This window comes from Manis javanica, chromosome 2 (genome assembly GCF_040802235.1).
Source record: "Manis javanica isolate MJ-LG chromosome 2, MJ_LKY, whole genome shotgun sequence".
NCBI classification, from domain to species: Eukaryota; Metazoa; Chordata; class Mammalia; order Pholidota; family Manidae; genus Manis; species Manis javanica.
In genome coordinates this window covers 177,985,668-178,003,945 of record NC_133157.1, presented here as the reverse complement: position 1 = coordinate 178,003,945, position 18,278 = coordinate 177,985,668, and the positions used below count along the sequence as shown (strand labels likewise).

Here is an 18,278-nt window from a genome sequence, read left to right as displayed (position 1 = left end):
CTATCATGAGAAGAGTTTGTTACATGTTGCTATTTTTAAAGGGATCAGCTTTTGTCTCTGTTGATCATCTATCTCATCTCTTTTTCATTTTTGTTTTCTCTTTCATTACTTGTTGCTCTTCATTTATTTTATTACTCCTTATAACATTGGGGACTTCACACTCCTTTTTCTAGTGTTTTCTTTTTAGTTTGTTTTCACCAACACCTAGTCTATTGTAGTTTGTTTCTTCTGAGTATTATGTTTGGTGAATCTTTTTTTTGTAACTTTTCAGTGAAGTGTAATACATGCATCAACATGCACATACCACAAAAGTGTAGAAGGTGAATTTTCTCAAAATACACACTCATATAGCCAGAACCCTGATAACTACAAGATATTTTGCAATTGAAATGTTTTAATTTCTGTAGTCCATAACATTGATGAAATTTGAAGTCTCATTGCTTTTTGAGTATTTATTTCAAATATATATTTTTTGTATTTTAATTTGATAGCTTTTCTTTAATTTTTTCATGAAACTGAATGCTCTGAAGAAGATATCATTATTTTGACATCTTTTTAAGTGAAAAACCTTATAAAAGGTACTATGCACTTGATAGAATAGGAATTAGGGAATAGGAGCTAGCAGATAGAATCTGGTACAAAATAGAATTTATGTTTTTCTTAATTATGTTTCGGTTCATACCTGCATAATCCTTTTCTCTATCAATACATTGTAATATAAACATTTATTTATAAATATATTTTTAGCATTGTGCTTTTGTACTTTTTTCTCTATTTTTGTCATTTCTACATAGTAGACATATTAGTTAATAACCCAGTGCTTTTCCCCATTAGCCTTTTACCACATTGTTTTCTCACTTTTTTAAACCCCATACTCTTAATTTTATTTCTCTGGTAGTATAATTTGTTGGTTTTATAAATGTGTAATTTGCATCATTGTTTATACATGTAAGTTTTAATAACACAGTCTGTTTGAAAACTACCAATCTGAGAAATTCTTATATTAGTAAAGTGGTAATGATATAATCACATGGGACTGTAATATAATGAATGCATTTAATGCAACTTAAATGAACTTGGAATATACAGTTGTTTTTATATTTTTGACATCTATTTTCTAATAAAGTTATTTTTTAATAAGTCCTACAGAATTATGGAAATGCTATTTATTTAGAGAAACTAAATAACCATATAGGGCGTCTGATAGTTGCCTTGAGGTGTTCGTTTCCCCTTATATACTCATATTAAGCTTACCTCAGTGAACATATCTTTTATTGGTTTTAAAAGATATATTTAGAAAGAATGCAGTAGTGCTATTGGGCCTGAAAATAGGCTTGAAAATAATTATCTTTAACCTGATACACATGCTCATGTATACTAGGTCTTTAAATTTGAAGGAAATTTAGGAATCGTATAAGAAGGTTAACAACATGACTTTATCAAGGTCATCCAGTGTTTTATTGAAAAGAATGTGGTAAAACTGAGGCTTTTTATGTCTTCTGGTCTCCCTCATTTCCCTTGTATGATTGTATTTTGTCAAAGGACAAACACTGACTATTACTTGGCAAGTCTCCAGTTGCCAAACTAAAGCTTTTTTTCTCAGTTCACTATTTCTGAAGTAGTTAATCAAAGAGAAAAAAGACAAATCTAGGTTATTTTTTGCTCTTTCTAGATGAACTTACGTGACTTATCACAGGATGTTTTTGTTAAATTTGGAATCCAAATTATTTGAAATAGAGAATACACATTGAAATAACTAATAATTACCATCTGTGATGTTTGCCATTAGCTAGATGAAGAAAGTTCAGTGAGTTATCTGTATATTTTACAGTCATAAAAAATGTGAGAATCATTAAGGCTTAGATTGTGATCAATCAATATATACACACATAATTTCATAACATAGATCTTGAATGTTAGGAATTTGATATATGTAATCTATTGGTTTTAATGTGTGAGTACTTACATATACACAGTATGTGGCTACATATTGAAATGATACTTTAGTTGTCTGTTTATAATCCTGTTACTGCTTATTTTCAAAAAACCTTAATGGTTATGGGAAACAGACCCAATGGCCATTTTTAGAGATAGGTCTAACTGCTTTAAGAGCAGTCTCATTTTCTTTTCTATAGAATGCAGATGTCTGTAAGATGTAAATAATGTGATTGGCATATGTGGTATATTTAATGTTTGATATTAGTGTTATCCTCAGGTTGGTCTACATCAGCACAGGTTATTTATAGCTTCAGTTCAAATGGGCTTTTGTGTCCATTGTTTCATAGGAAATCCATAAGTTAAAAAATTCTAGGTATTAACTTTTTATTAAATACTAAATGTTATTTTTAAATGTGATTTAAAAAGTTATGACAAATATACATTGAAAATAATGTCTAACAGGTTTCTCACTGTTAAAGAAGAAAGTTACAAATATTAATTGGAAATGACAAAATTAAAATGATTTATGGGGTGGTATTGGATTGGAAATGAGAAATATTAGGTTCACACCAATATGTCTATTCCCAGATTTGTCTATTGAGAAAGCTTGGAAGCAGTATCACTTCATTAGCAATGTACATACCTTGTCCCCAGATCTTGATTTCTAGGGAACTGAGCTCTTGGAAGAAATGTCAGATTGTGTAGGGCAGGATCAGGGAAAGTATAAAATGAGCCTTGAGTATTTTATTATGCCAGAAAATAAGCAGGTGCTTAAAAATGATGGTAAGATGTCAAAAGAACACAAATCACTTGAAGGACCTTCCACTGGCTAAATCCAGGACAATTTGAGTATCAAAATAAACAAATGATATATATGGATTCTAACCCATTGGATAAAACAGTAATTTATGAGTTATACTGCACAAAAAATGAATAAATGGGGAGAAGGAAACACTTTTTCATACAGTAAAATACTAGTAAATGTTGAAGGAATGATGAAATTAAAAATCATTTGGTAACCATTTGAGTGTCATTACTTCAGCATGACACATCAATAAACACTAAACTAGTAGTTGCAAATTTGATGAGAACAGGATATTTACATAGTTTCAAAGCACCTCCACACCAAATACTTATTAATTACAAAGGGGAAAAGACTAAATTCACAGTGGAGAAATCACACAGATACCACCTTAATAAAGTGATCAAAGTTAGCACTACCAGTTGAAGAAAACGTGCAATGAGAAGACAACAGCATTGCATCTGTGATGTACCTCTAAGCTTAGTTAGAAAATAAACGAGATAGAAAGCAGGAAAAAACAAGCCAGTCACAGGGAAAATGAGAAGTTCAGGTTGGTCATGCTGGATCTGTGATTGAAGAAGTCAGGGCTAGGGATATAGGTCCTTGATATATATTTGAGGGAATGAGGCACCCAAAATCACATGTGGAATGGATAGACTATGGGGAACACGAAAGTGTAACAGGCAGAATGAGGAAGAATGCTTCATGAGGGCAGTCGAGAAGAAACCAGCGTGGAGGAGGAGGAGAATAAGGAGAGTGCTAGCTTGGGAACCAAAGGCTTAGAGCTTCAGTACCAAGCATGCAGTAATGCCTCATCTCATGAAGAACGTTTGTCCCACAGCACACCCTTATCTTGTGATATGCTCGTATCTGCAGCATGCATTGTCTAAAATAATCTGAAATGTAAGTATTCCAGAAGATTTGCTTTTCTTTCCTGTACTGCAACACCTTATGAATGACTAAACCAGTTCAGCTTCAGTGTGTTGTAAGTTGTCCTTGTGTGCTTCATAGTTGGGGCAGAGTAATTATCCAGTTGGCCTGGGAAAGTCCTGGTTTATACTTGTTATCATGGTGTCATGGGTCCTCTTTCATTCGCAAAAGTATCCTGGTTTGGATAGTAAATTACACCATCTTATTCTTTGTCACTGTTGACCATATTGTATTCCTTTCATCTCTGAAACTAGGGAGCTGATTGATATGTCTCTTAGCCAGTTCTTGATATCTTTTATTCATTAACCAGATGCTTTATTCCCTTCCCTTATGATCCTTCTAAATCAGCTTTCTTGTAATCTATCACCAAACTTTATAGATGAAACAGAGGTTTCTTGGAATGATAATGTATATAATTTTAGAGGTTGAACCAGTAACACTTGAAACATGGCATATTAAAGTCTCCTCTTAGAGATTGATAAGGCCCATAGAGACTCAGAAAACCTTTTCAGTAGACTTCCCAAACTTATTAATAGATTGCCCTAAAATTATGATGTTTTGGGAATGTGGTTCATATTTGCTTTAATATAGAATACATGTAAATTAAGAAAATAAAAACTTTATTTCAGTAACCTGAACTTGGTTATAAATAGTGATTTTGATAGATACAGAGTATATCAGGAAACTTCATTTACGCTGAACACAGGTATTTATTTGGAAGTTTCCAGTCATATGTGTTTAAACATAAAAAAGTGCTTTTTTTGTTAGTAAACCTTTGTTTCAGCTAACTTATTGAAAGCTCTGCTATAAGAAAACAATGTAATTGCTTTTCCTGAAATCTAACAGAATTAGTTGATCCAAACATAATTGTATCACAAATTTAATATTTAATGTCAATATAAGAATTTGCTAATATTGCTTTAGAAACAAGAAAAAGGAGTTCATATTGAGGAATTACGATAAAATAGAGGTATATCTGTTTACTTAGGAATTAGAGAGATGAAAATAGATGCCATCTAAGATGTTTGCATCAACAGCTTATTGTTTCCCTCATCCTTTAGCCACCAGTTTTTGGTACCATCTGGATAGAATACAGCTTTTTATTGTCTGTATAATTCAAACAAGCTTGGGTTTCATATAATTCCCTTAAAGCAACCTAGTTTAAAGGGATTGTAAGTGTTGAAAATCAAGGTTTGTGACCTTTAGATCTATAACCCTATTTTCAATTACTCTTTGTCTCATGAAAAAGAATGTGCCGGTGAGTTGGTTAATAGTCAGAGTAGATAGGAAACTGCCATTTCTGTACCTCAGAAACCCTGAAGTCAAACATACCCTAGCTTCTTCTTATTCCTCTTGACTGGTCAAGTTCTTAGTGTGTGGTGGTACAAGCTGCCTGCCTTACTGGCTTTATAACAGAATTGTAGATGTCTTCCCTTTTTCTACACGGTTGGATATGTGTCTCTTTTTGTAACAGCACTTAGTAATAATAAAAGCAGTTTTATTTATATGGTACCATGTTATTTTAACCTTTAGAAACTTTTTGAAAGCACAGGTTACTTTACATAAAAATAACCTTTATCTGAAATATAGTGTAATTATTGTCATTAATAATTCATTGACTATTAAAAGTTGTGTCATATGCCCTTCTTAGCTTTTCTAACCTACCTCTTTTTGCAAATACAAGAAATCAACTACATTGCATTTCCTATTTTGATGAATTTAAGCCCTGTAAACCATAATAGATCATTTTTCTGCTGACATGGTCACTTACTTGAAGAAATTCTCTCCCTCTCATATTTGCAAGGACTTTTCCTTTGATATTTGTGCAAAGTTCAGAATTTTACAAATTAATTCCCTGGGACCCAGCTAATGCAGCACTCTCCTCCCCCAGTGAGGAGCGTTGTTGATGGTACGTGCAAGGCAGCTTTTTGTCTATTCTGGGCAGTATAAATTTAATGTGTTGTTTTCAAGTATGTCATGTGTCCAGATGCCACAACAATCTGTGCATTAAAAAGGCATTAAAATAAAAGTAAGTAAAATATTTGTGGGTAGTTTTTGGTGGAAGCCAAGAAATTTGTGATACAATTATGTTTGGATCAACTAATTCTGTTAGATTTCAGGAAAAGCAATTACATTGTTTTCTTATAGCGGTTATAAACATATCACAATGTAGACTTGTAATGTTCCTCTACCTTCACCACCTACTCCATACCTACTTCTCCTTCACTATTACTTATTTCTTTTAATGATCTTACCATTTCTCTAACCCAGAATTTTGCCCCATACAGCCCATGAAGTACCTGAGTTTGAAGATCCTGGCAGGGAGCTGGTGCTTGCTTGAAACGCAGCTCCGTTGCTCTCCGCACCTCACCTTACTGACTGTCTGTGAAGAATGAGGCTTAGGACTTTGTATTTTAATTATCACAAGTTTAAAAGCAGAGTTGCCTTCAGCTTTTCCTCTGCCTTGTGCCCCCTATCCACCATTCCCAAATTCTAGAAAATCAAACACCAAATATCACATCCTTTCTAGTTGTATTGCTCCCTTAGTGGATTTCCTTTGACACATAATCAGATTTTTTTATTAATTACCTTCAGACATCCCAATTCTATTAAAAAGTGTCTGATTTGGTTACCTCATTGTGCAATACCCTTTTATGGTTTCTATTGAATTCAGAAGAATTCTGCAGTTCCAACCAGTCATTAAAAGCACCCACAATTTAGTACTACTGCCTCAGTCAGCCTCTGCCAAAGAGGCTGAAGGACCTCATGCTTCCTGCTGAGGTCTCACATCTACTCCACCAGGGTTTCTCAAATACTAGCACACAGAAGAATTACCTGTGAGCTAGTTAAAAAGAAAAGTAGATGTTCTCAAACATTAATGGCCAAAAACAACACACAAAAAAAACTAGAGATTCATGAGCATTAGCCTTTGTGATTCTAATTGAATAGGATAGTCATGGGGCCCAGAAATCTGCACTTAATAGCATTCCAGACAACTCTGAAGCTGGTGATGGATGCACCACATTTTGACAGATACTGACCTAGAGCCTCTGAACGTTCCTGTGAATTGGTGTGCCTGATTAGACTCTTGAGATGAGTCTTCCCTCTGAGATGCTCAGTTTCCGCCAGCTGACCCTGCCCAGAGGGCCTGGGATTTCTCATTTTACCCAGGCCACAGCTGACTCCTATGAGGCCGAGGATATGACACAGTCCTGTTTTCTTTATTCACTGCCCAAGATGACCCATTTGGCCATCTATCCCCCACCTAAACACATAAGCCCATATTATCTGAGGTTTATTTGTTTTTATTTTATTGACCAATCTCTTGCTATTCTTTTCCCTCCCTGTATTTTTCTTTGTATCTCTCTTGACCCCATCCAACCCCAGTTTTCATTGATTGTTACTTTTACTTCTTGACATGAATTGAAAACCAAATCTTCTCATAGACACCATTTCTCTGAAGACTTCTTCAGTGGAGACTTCTTTCTTTAACTCTCCACATATCTATAGATCAAGAGTCTGGTTATCTTCTTACTTCCTTATTCCGCCTCTTGATCATTTACTTTTCCATGTATATAAAACCAAGCAAGACAAATGAAACAAAACACCCAGCAGGATCCTTTGTGGTTCATTGCATTCCATTGTCATTCCCTTGACCTCTTTTTTTTCCAGGTCACTCTTCAGTCTTCCTGACTTGAGTCTTTCTTTCCCCCTAGCCCAAATCCTTCCACCATCTTGGCCATCTTCACAACTCACACATATGATGTATGTATTATCCTGGTCCCTCATTTCCTTACTGTATCTGCCAGAATGTTTTCCCATCACTTTCGTCATCCTGGCCATAACCTGCTCCATCTCAGTAATAACATCAGTCAACTCACACTATTAATAACCTTTAGTTCTCCAGTAAAATAACTAAAACTTGAGTTCTTTCACTCCTAATACTTTGGTTATTTGACCTCATCCAATCTTGAAGTCCAGAAATTCATCTGCTTTCTGCTTAACTCTAAACCCCTGCTGTCTTCACTTCCTTCTCGAGCTTTAGGCTCCATGGTGTATCACTTCACCCACTTTTTATAGTATCCTAAACTTCTTTGCTCTATGGCTCTTCTGCCATGCCTGTCTGGGAAAACCTAAACTTTGCTTAATCCAACTGTCTACCCCTTCCCTATGCCAGCAGTGAACAGTTGAGCACTCAGATAGAAAAATAGTACTGGCTGTCATGAATTCATGGTTACCAGTTCATTAGTGTTTCTTAGTGTTTCTTATTAGTCCTGTCTTCCCTAGACAACTCCTTGCATTTCTCCATAATATAAATTCCAGCATTTGCACTCTCAAATCTCCAAAGTTTTCACCTTCCATTTCACTCTCAGGAGATAATTTGCCTCTTACTTCATAGTGAAAGAGCTACCAGATAGAACGCCCTCTACTATGAGCTACCAAACCTTAAACGTTACATGTATTTTTACCCATCTATTTTTTTTCTATTAAAGTGGAAGAGATAGACTGCTATGACTATTCCTTCAAGCGTGCTCTGAATTCTGTCTCTTCCTATCTACATGGCAACTCAATCATTTTTCACGGTTTTTCCTGTATCATTACCCTCTCATTTTTTACCCACTTCTTTCACTTATTACTTAGACCAACTCATTTCATCTGTTCAAAAACATGCCCTCAGGAGTAAAACAGACAAAGTAGAACAAAAACTTCCCCTAACCTCAGTTCCTTCCTATTTACCATCCTGTCTCTCTCTTCCTTTTAATAGTAGATTTGTCTCTACTTTCCATCTCTTTCTTACCTCTTACTTCTTCCTTAACCCATGGGAAATAAATGTTTCAGGGTCTGGAAATAAGCAGGGATCAGCATTGTTAAATGATGTCACAAGGACCTGTAAAACTGATGAATGCCCATTCAATTTAGGTCCAAAGAAGCCATTGCTTCCTTCACTCAACATAGTATTTTTGAGGTTTTATCTCCACTGTTTCATATTATCAGTAGGTTTTTTGGTGCTGTGTAGTATCACACTGTATGAATAAATCTTAGTTTATTAGTTTTTCTGCTTATCAATGTTGGGGACATTTTCAGTGTTTGGCTATTATCTATAGAGATGCTATGAACATCCTTGTCCAAAGCTTTTTTATGAGTGATTACATCTATCTCCCATAGGTAAATACTTAGGATTGGAATTGCTGGTAGGAAACTTTGTAATAAATTGCCAAACACTTTTCCAAAATGATTTTTACACCACTCCTACTAGCAACATCTGAGAGTTATGATGTATGAGAGTTACTCTACATCCTCCCAATATTTTCTAAATCTTTATTTTAACCATTGCAGTGGGTGTTTAGTGATACATCAATTCTAATTTTAATTTGTATATTGCTGATTACTAATGGTGTTGGAAACTTTTTCATGTGGTTGTCTTTTGTATATTTTCTTTGTTAAGTTTCTCTTCAAGCCTTTTACCCATTTTACTGGGTTGTATGTCTTATATTTTTGAGTAGTTCTTTATACATTCTGGATGCCAATTCTTTTTGTCAGATGCAGGTATTATGAATATGTTTCTCCTATCTATAATTTTCCTACTCTTATCTTTTGATGAGCAAAAACTAGTTTTGCTGAAGTCCAATATATCTTTTTCTTTGCTTTTATGGTCCTTACTATCTCTGTTCTCTCTACAAAATATTTGCTCACTCCAAGTTGTGAAGGTCATTTTTTTTTCCTAGTAGCTTTATTGCTTTCGCTCTTTGTTTAGGTCTCTGATCTATCTTCAGTTGATTTTTGTGTGTGGTGTGAGATAGGGGTCCAATTTTTGTTTGTTTTTCTTCCTCCGTAAGGATATACAGTTGATCCAGCACTATTTGTTGATAGTGCATTCATTTTATTTCCTTAGTTTGGCTGAAGGGTGAGACCCAGTGACCAGTATTCCTTTCCTGTTTTGGTGTTACACAGATAACTCTCCTGTAGTTCCCTTTCTTATGAATTTTAATATTGGTAAATGATCAGGACTTTAGAAATCACCTTTTAACATGAATTCAAGTTTTTACATACTCTTTCTGCAGCTATAAAGGAAATTAATTTGGCAAAGTAAAGGTAAGGTGGTCATTTTGTTCCCTAAAATCATGAGGAAGACAATTGTATAGTTCTTCAGTTTTATACAATAGGAATTTGTTTCTTCTTGTAATGACTTATCTTAATATTATATTTATGACAAGATAAACATTTTCTATATGGATGCTGTATCATGCTTTGATAGTCCTTCAGTTTACCTGTTTTTCTTTTCATGTCCTTAAGTGTGAAGAATTATTTCTGGAGATCTGAATCATGTACCCTGTTTGAAATATTAAAATATAGACTTCACAAATGGGGGAGCATGCAAATGACATTGAAAGTAAATTAGGAGTATGAGTAAATTCATGAAAATGTGAATGAGCTTGTCAAAATTATGGAACTAAAAGCTGAATTTGATAGTTCACTGGAACATGACTAGGGAACAAATGACAAACTTGGACCATTAATGGTTCTGTGTACTAAGGATTTTGGCTTTCTCTAGGAAAAGGACTATTCTTTGGATGACTTAAGTATGTTATTTATGATCAGCCTTGAATTTTTACTACATTACTTGGAAATCATGAAAACCCAGTAAGATCAGGAACAAGTGTCTCTTTTGTTCACTACTTTATTCATCCCAGCATCTAGCATAAGATTGTATTTTCATGATTGATTCTCAATTATGATTCAGCTATAACCAAATATTCTTTCTGCTTATTTATAACTTCACATCTAATGAAGAGTTTTCTTAGGTAAAGGTTTATCTTGTAGCCTTAAAAACTTAGATGATTATTTTTTCTGTGGTCATGGGTTGAACATTTTTAATAACCTGTGTTTTGATCTGTATTTAAATGTCACAGTCTGGATTGAATGCCTTTTCTGGAAGCAGAAACATATGTGAAGGTTTCAGGTCTTTTATTTTTTTACTCATAGCTAAATTTTATAAAAAAGATATAAATTAGCAATAAAATAACATGGTTGGAATGTGATTGGATATAACACTACCTTTGTTTTTAAAGGTCACGTATTATGCCTTAATATATGTATAGCAAATTGCTATGCAAAATTCAGGTTAAGAAAGGCTATTGAAAACAAAACAGTCTCTTTAATCTTAAAAGTCCTAAAGTGTATAAAGTTTTAATTAAATAAAAATTAATTATGAATTATTTAAATATGCAATTTGGGTATTAGATAAAATTAGCATTTTTCTTCCTTAAAAATGTGATATCAAGTTTCAAGAATGTTAAAAACTTCTGATGATTTAATCTTAAATCATTCCTAAAGCAAAATTCATAAATAATAAATATTATCTTATTAATCCATATTTTAGTTTAGCTGGGTCTCAGAGCAAGTTAGTTCCTCAGGGAATATAATGTTCTTTATAAAAGAAAGTGATGAGATGTAATCTCCAAGGAATTAAATTGTGAAAACAATCTTGGTATTGTACATGCTAATATAAATCTGTTACTCCCTTTCCACATCTATCACACATATTTTAAATTGTGGCTGATCTTGTATGCAAATAGCTGTCTTATTAGAAATTGCGGCTGTATGTGCTAATGTCTCCCTGGATTTCTTGGGAATTTGCTATCTAACCATCAAAGCAGTAGAAATGAATGATGATTACTGCAAGGCTTTGAAGAACAAAGAAAAGTCAGAACATTTTAGAGGTTCTAGATGTCTGAGGCATTGATAGTTTGCACCATACGTATGAATAGGTAGCTCTTAACGTCATTTAAAATAGCCTCAATGTGTTTAGTAGGAAAGTAAATATTTTCCACCCTCTTGTGTTTGTTGCAGTTAATAAAATGTGAGTCATTTGTGCATATGTGTGTTTTCTAGTATCTTTTGTTTCAACATTTGGTAAAATGTTATTTTGCTTAAAGATTAAAATATAATAATTGAATAGACAAGAATAAAGTATAAATTTTTGAAATTTTAATTAAGAATTACCAATCATTAAAATAATTAGGAACAAAAACTTAAAACTAGTTCCTCTTTAATGTGTGTCTCCTAGCTTGAAATTCTTTTACTGTTTTAATATTCACAGGATTATACATATAAATAGTGTCTGTTCATGGAGTTAGTTAGACCCATATAAGAATTTAGGTTCTTTAGTTTTTTGGGGATATAATATTGTTAATTTAAAGCACAATGTAAAGTAGGTAAAATACAATTTACTTTGTTCAAAAAATATCAACTGTGGATCCTGTACTTTTTTACTTATTATAGGTAATTAATGAATAAAATACTGACCTCTAAAATGTTATCTCTGTTGAGACATTGGGTTTAAATGAGCAGGAGGGAATTGGGGAGAAAGAACTGGGGGAAATGTGGTGAGTGATCATTTTGGTAGATAGCTTTAGTAATTTGCTTTTTTAAGATTTAAACTATTCCATAAAGGCAAAAAAAAAAAAAAAGAACTAAATTGAAGAGGGAATAATGTCTTATGTGTTTTATTCATTTAAACTAAATTCTCTCCTAAAATAGAGTAATAACTTTTCTAGCTTCAAACAATCAAGATGAAAATAATTTGACTCCTTTTTGCAATTAATAAATGCAAAACTGTGCAAATGGATTGAAATATGAATAAATTATACTATATCTCTTGAAATTTCTTATGGTACTTCTATAACAGAATTAATTTAAAGTTCTGAATTACAAGTGAGAACAGGATTAGATGATGTCTAGTTTCATTTACTAAGTATTAAAGATACGTTGTCTTAGATGTAAGCAACATGGTTTAGAAGTAAAAACTTTATTTGACTTTTTGTCTCATTTTGTAATTTCCAAAATATTGCCATAGTATGAAATTTGAAAATTATTATGAATAGAAAAGTAGAGTTTCAGCTGAACTTACTTTTTTCTTACATGTTAAGTAGAAATTAATTTGGGGTTGTCTTTTACTATATTAGGTGGGATCATTGTTAACATTGCTCTATCTGTGTGACCATATATGTAAATAAACAATACAGTTAGGTCTGAACAGATTTCAAATGTATTTGACATTTGAAAAACTTAATGATGGTCATTAGGATAATTGAAGTTTGATAATTGCATCAGTTTATATGGAGACATTTAGGCATGTTTGTTTTAATTGGGTAATATTATCTAGTATGAAAAATAGATGCAAAATGTATGGAGGCTCATATGTTACAGGTCTGTTTCTTCTCACAGCAGTATGAAAGAGGAAAACAAGTTGGTTGAATAGCTTGTTTTCCATTCAGTCATTCAGGGTCCAGGATGTCATAGGCTCTGCCATCTACATTATATCCAGTGTCATATTATATCCATCTACATCACATCATATCCATTTCAGTCAGATGAATGAATGCATATAGGAAGTTTTTGTAGCTTAGTTCTAGAAGTAGCAAACAATTTACTTATACTCCATTGGCCAAAACTAAATCACATGCCCACCTCAAAAGAGGTTGGAAAATGTAGTCAAGTTTGCCCAGGAAAAAAAAAGTAGAACATGTATTTTAGTGAACAGCCAACAGTTTTTCCCAGACTCCACCTTTCTGGTCGTGAAATAGCCATGTACATCCTTTTCCCTGCCTCCCTAGTCAGGAGATTCTGAAGTTCCCCACTTACTGCATCCTGCACAAAGTCAAGCATCTCAAGCCAATGCATAGTTCTCCCTCTCAAGTTGAAATGTGGTTCCTTCAGGTTTAGAAACTATGCAATTTACCTCCTCTTCCCCAACATCACCAACCCCCTAATAAATAATGGTGAAGCAGGGGATAACTGCTCATTTCTCCAGTAATCACACATTTAGAAAGGTAAGCTTGGGAAGAACAGGAAACGCACAAGAGTCATTGTTCCATCATGATGATGGAGCCTGCTACATGAGAGACAATGGAGAGCACCCGTTTTGCTGACAAGTTTCTTGCTTAGACCCAAATTGTGGTCTTGTTAGAGAATTTTCCTCATCAGTTGTTCTCCATGGCTCTGCCTTCTGGACTGTTCTTCTCCTTGGTAACATGTGAAGTGGATGTTACAAATCTACAGTTTGCCTTCCTTGGGGCTTCACTCTGCTGGTTTAAATTTAGAGGCCCAAAGACTGGTCTTCATTCATTGACTTTTTTAAATGACCTTTCAGTTTCCTTATATCTCCCTTTGATTTTAGTAACCTTGTCACCATTTCTAGTTAGTTCCATGTGACAGTAATCACACTGCAATTTCCTTCCTAGACATATTCTCATATCTGCTTTCTTTCTATACTTCAGAACTCCTTTGCTTCTAACTTTGTACCCAATAGTGGCTGCCTCTAGGTGATCTGAAATAGAAGGTTTAGGTGAGAGAGGAATATCCTTAATCTGCTCTTTATCTCTCTCTATTTTTTTAAACTGAGAAGTCTTAATGGGCCTTTGTTCTTCACTGTTTTTCCACTTTTACTTCATACTCTGGCTTTTAGAAGTTGGCTTTTCCAACCTTGTTAGTCTCCAAATGAGTAGGCTCTCTATTATTTTTACTGTGAAATGGACAGTTCTTGTCTGACCTCACCTTTATCTTGTAGCTCCTTACTAAAAGCAATGAGGAACAACTTCCAGGCATCACTCTGGGGAACACTAAGTCTATAATAAGTAGACCCCACCAATGTATAATGACTCAATTACAATAGAATTTATTCCTTTTTCAGTAGAGTACTGTAATGATAAACAGAGAGAGTATCCTCTTCCACCCCAGGCTGACCAAGGTTCTGTGTTCCTACAAATGTACCCTTAGGGTTTGTCTGGAAATCATTTCCATTCTAGCCAATTGGAAGAGGAGAGAACTCGATTCAATGAAGTTTTTAACGTTCAGGTCTGGAAGTGACACACATCACTTCCATCATATTCTATTGGACAGAACTCAATTACATGTTTGAATTGAAGCTGGGCAGTATAGTCTAACCTCTGTGTTGGAAAGTAAGGGAGAATATAGAATTTGGGAAGTAGGTTGTAGTCTCTACCATAGTATTTAAATTCAATAAAAATAACAGGATTTGAAAGACAATATGTAGATTAAATCGAACTGCATATGTAGTAAGCATGAAAATATTAGTAAATGGTAGTAATTTATACTGTTTATAGAAATAGAGGCAGAATTAGGACTCAAATTCATATATTTTTTGTTACCTATAGCCTTTTTGTGTAACATAGTAAGTAATTGGAAAAGAATATATTGGCAAGAACATGCCTGTAGTCCTAACTCATCTGAATAAATAGTACATGATTTTCACATTTACAGATAATACTCTAGTAGTGTGGTTTAATTGAGCATTGGTAGTACCTGATGTGTTCCATGAACAAATGATTGGGAAACTTAATTACTAGCAATTGTATCCTTGATAATTTATTTGAAAGAATTTTGTGTTCTTTATTGATACCTAATGGGAATTAGTCAAAGGCATTTTTACCCATTGCTTTAAAAATAAATTTTATGCATAGATTATTCCTGAAGTTTGTGGATAGTCCTTTTGACTTTTTTTAGGAATTCATCATAATTATTTTCTTTCTTTGCAGCAGGCATTTTGGAGATCAAAGATGGGTAGAAAAGATGCCTCCACTATAAAACTTCCTGTTGATCAGTACAGAAAGCAAATTGGTAAGCAATGAATTCCCTTTGATACATTGCTGTGAGTTAAGATAAAGAAAAAAGCAATTATGTGTAATATTAAGGGAATAACTTTTCCCTAATACATATGATAAACTGAATATGAATAACAAAGGACTATATAGAGTTTTTTTTTTTAAATATGGAACGCTTCACGAATTTGCGAGTCATCCTTGCGCAGGGGCCATGCTAATCTTCTCTGTATCGTTCCAATTTTAGTATATGTGCTGCCGAAGCGAGCACAGAGTTTTTAAGGAGCAAACAGTAAGTGCAGCTCTGCTTATTGGTGAGGAAATTCACTTTGTTTACTTGTGATTTTTCAAAGCTCTTATGATTTTTATTAATTTAATAAAAGCAAAAATTTAATTTTATTGTCATTCTTAAGGCTAGATGTTTTATATAGTCAGCAGTATCATCTATTAAATCATTTCTTTTTATCCATGTAAGACTGTTTATTCCATTTAGTGCTAATGTTAGTAATTTGATAGTCTCACAATTCTCCACTAAAATTTTACCTTAATGAAATGGTAGATTAGGGAAAAGTCCACTCATTAGCATAGAAAGATAAAAGGAAGCTTATCTGTTTAGATGATACTCTTAGATGCAGGATTTTCTACCCATTCTTTTCAAGGATGGATAGATTATTTATGAAAAGTTACCCACATACTAAGTCACAAAACAAGTCTCCCAGTTTTAAAGAATCAATATCCTACAACCACAACATTGAACAAAGGGTATTAAATTAGAAAACAGAAGCAAAAAAGTAACTTTCCCTTCCTCTCCCCACCGACCTTCTCCTTTTACATGTTCTTTCTTGTTCCCACCTGTTCCCACTCCTTTGGAAATTAGGAAAAAAAAATAATAAAACAAAACATTTTCTGAATAACTGAAGGATAAATGAAGTTACAATAGAGGTCAGAAAATAGCTAGAAATAATTGATATCAAGAGTATATAGCTATTGCATAAATATGATACATAAGGTGCATTCCAAAAAGGAAAAGATATTTCTGCAAAAGAGATAGAAACTGAAAAAAAACTTAGAAGACATATAACCTATTAAAAGTTTATATGTAGAAAAGTAAAGTTATACTATATATAAAAATGTCTGGAAACCCAATAATAAAATGGGCAAAAGATATGAAGAGGAGATTCATAAAATAGGAAATCTAAATAAACAAAAAACCCCAAAGCAAACAACTATTATAATAAAAAAATGAAATTGCAAGAGCCTTATGAAAAGATCTAACTCACGAAACTGATTTATAATTTCTTACTAGATTAGTTTCTTGAGGGAGGGTTTGTGATCTTTGATTTCTTTTGTATATCCTTCCTTTATTTATAAGATGCTTGATGACTAGTGTGGGTTATTGTGTTATTTATGTGTTTAAACAAGACTGACTTAGTAGATTAAAGTCTCTGATCATACAGAATGTGCTAACCACATAAGTAAAGAATAACCATGTTGTGGAATAACCCAAAATCCAACTGTAAATACACAATTCTCAGAATTTTGACAAATGTGTGTATTCATGGAACTACATATGTCAATCAAAATATAGAACATTTTCACCTTTTCAGATAGTTCCTCATATCTGCTTCCAGTTAGACCTTACCCACCCATCATATGCAACCACTGTTCTGATTTTATCACCATAGATGAGTTTTTTCTACCAAAACAAAGTCTGCTAAAATTTTTACTGAAATAGAATTTTATCTAATAATCAATTTTGGAGAATAGGCATTAAAAATCCAAAACCTTCTGTTCTATAAACATGGCATATATTTCCTTTTATTTAGTTATGTTCATATGTACTAGAGCCAAAGAAGAACAAGACAGAGGAAGTTCTGTAACTGTGAAGCCTCAGCCCTCTTCCTATACTAAATTATTCCGAGGGTAGGTATTGTGATATCCAGTATGTTTCCACACAAAGTTGTCTTTCTTGTTTTACTTCCTCTTGAAAATATAAGCAGTCACAAGATCTAGTTGTCTCATGAGGTTCTTGTGAGATCCATAGTGTTTGAGCAGTTTATAAACTAGAGTGTTGCATAAATATGAGTTATCCTGTGTGTACTTTTGCAAACAATCACAATCAAGCAAAATATATTAAAAGTAAAATAATGAGGGTATACTTTTGTTTACTGTTCCTATACATAATGCACTGTAGTCTTAAGATTCTTATGCATATATTATAGAATGTTATATATATATATATATATATATATATATATATATATATATATATATATATGTAAGGTTTTTATAAAGGCAGAGAAAGAAATGAAGTGGAAAATATTAATAATAATAAAAATTTAAGACTTTAGTTAATTCTGCAGTTTTCTCAAGGAAGCGTTTTCTGATTGTCTGTGTCAGAGTTAGAAAGTACCATAAGCCTGAACTCATACTAATGATGATAGATCTATCATTGACACTGTCTTCTTTTAAGTGGAGTCCTATGAAGATGTTTCCCAGATATGGTCCAAAATGTGAGGTTGGAATAAAGCAGCTAGAATAATCATGGGGAGATATTTCAGTATTGGTGTTAAAAATAGAAGTACAAATAGCAAATAAACTGATTATCATAGTAGGTTTTTTAAATATAAAAGTTAGATTGCTATTTAACAAACTTTCACAAAGAATATTGGCATATGTGTGCAGTGTCCTCATTACTAAATCTCATTTATGTAATTTTTGTAGGGTCAGTCAGAAACTGTATTTGGCAAAACTAGTGCTACTTTTTGAATGATGACTTTTAACATTGCTTTTTAATATTTATTCTGCTAAAAGTTTTGCCTCTACAATTATATACTAAATGACAGTGATTACTGACATTCATAAAAGCCTTCTTTACAATATTCTTTGCTCAGGTAAGAATCAAATGGGCTGACACAGTTGCTGGGAAACACCCTGTAGATATAGCATCTTCACATTAAATGAAGAATCTTAATTACTGTAGCATG

At 33.2% G+C, this 18,278-nt stretch overlaps 1 protein-coding gene and 1 non-coding gene across 3 annotated transcripts in view; one reads left to right on the top strand and one right to left on the bottom strand.

The window, feature by feature from the left end:
* TRIQK (triple QxxK/R motif containing) overlaps window positions 1–18,278 on the top strand; it is an 85,749-nt gene that overhangs the window by 41,251 nt on the left and 26,220 nt on the right. Inside the window, exon 3 of one of the 2 annotated variants that reach the window (XM_073229813.1) lies at window positions 15,229–15,310. In XM_073229813.1, coding sequence (XP_073085914.1) covers window positions 15,250–15,310 — 61 coding nt within the window. In that variant the 5' untranslated portion in view covers window positions 15,229–15,249. The remainder of the gene's footprint in view (window positions 1–15,228; window positions 15,311–18,278) is intronic. The other variant, XM_036995719.2, reaches the window with a different exon arrangement.
* Window positions 15,456–15,562, bottom strand: LOC118967898 (U6 spliceosomal RNA). Its single transcript, XR_005055230.2, has one exon. It is a non-coding gene; the product is annotated as a U6 spliceosomal RNA (small nuclear RNA).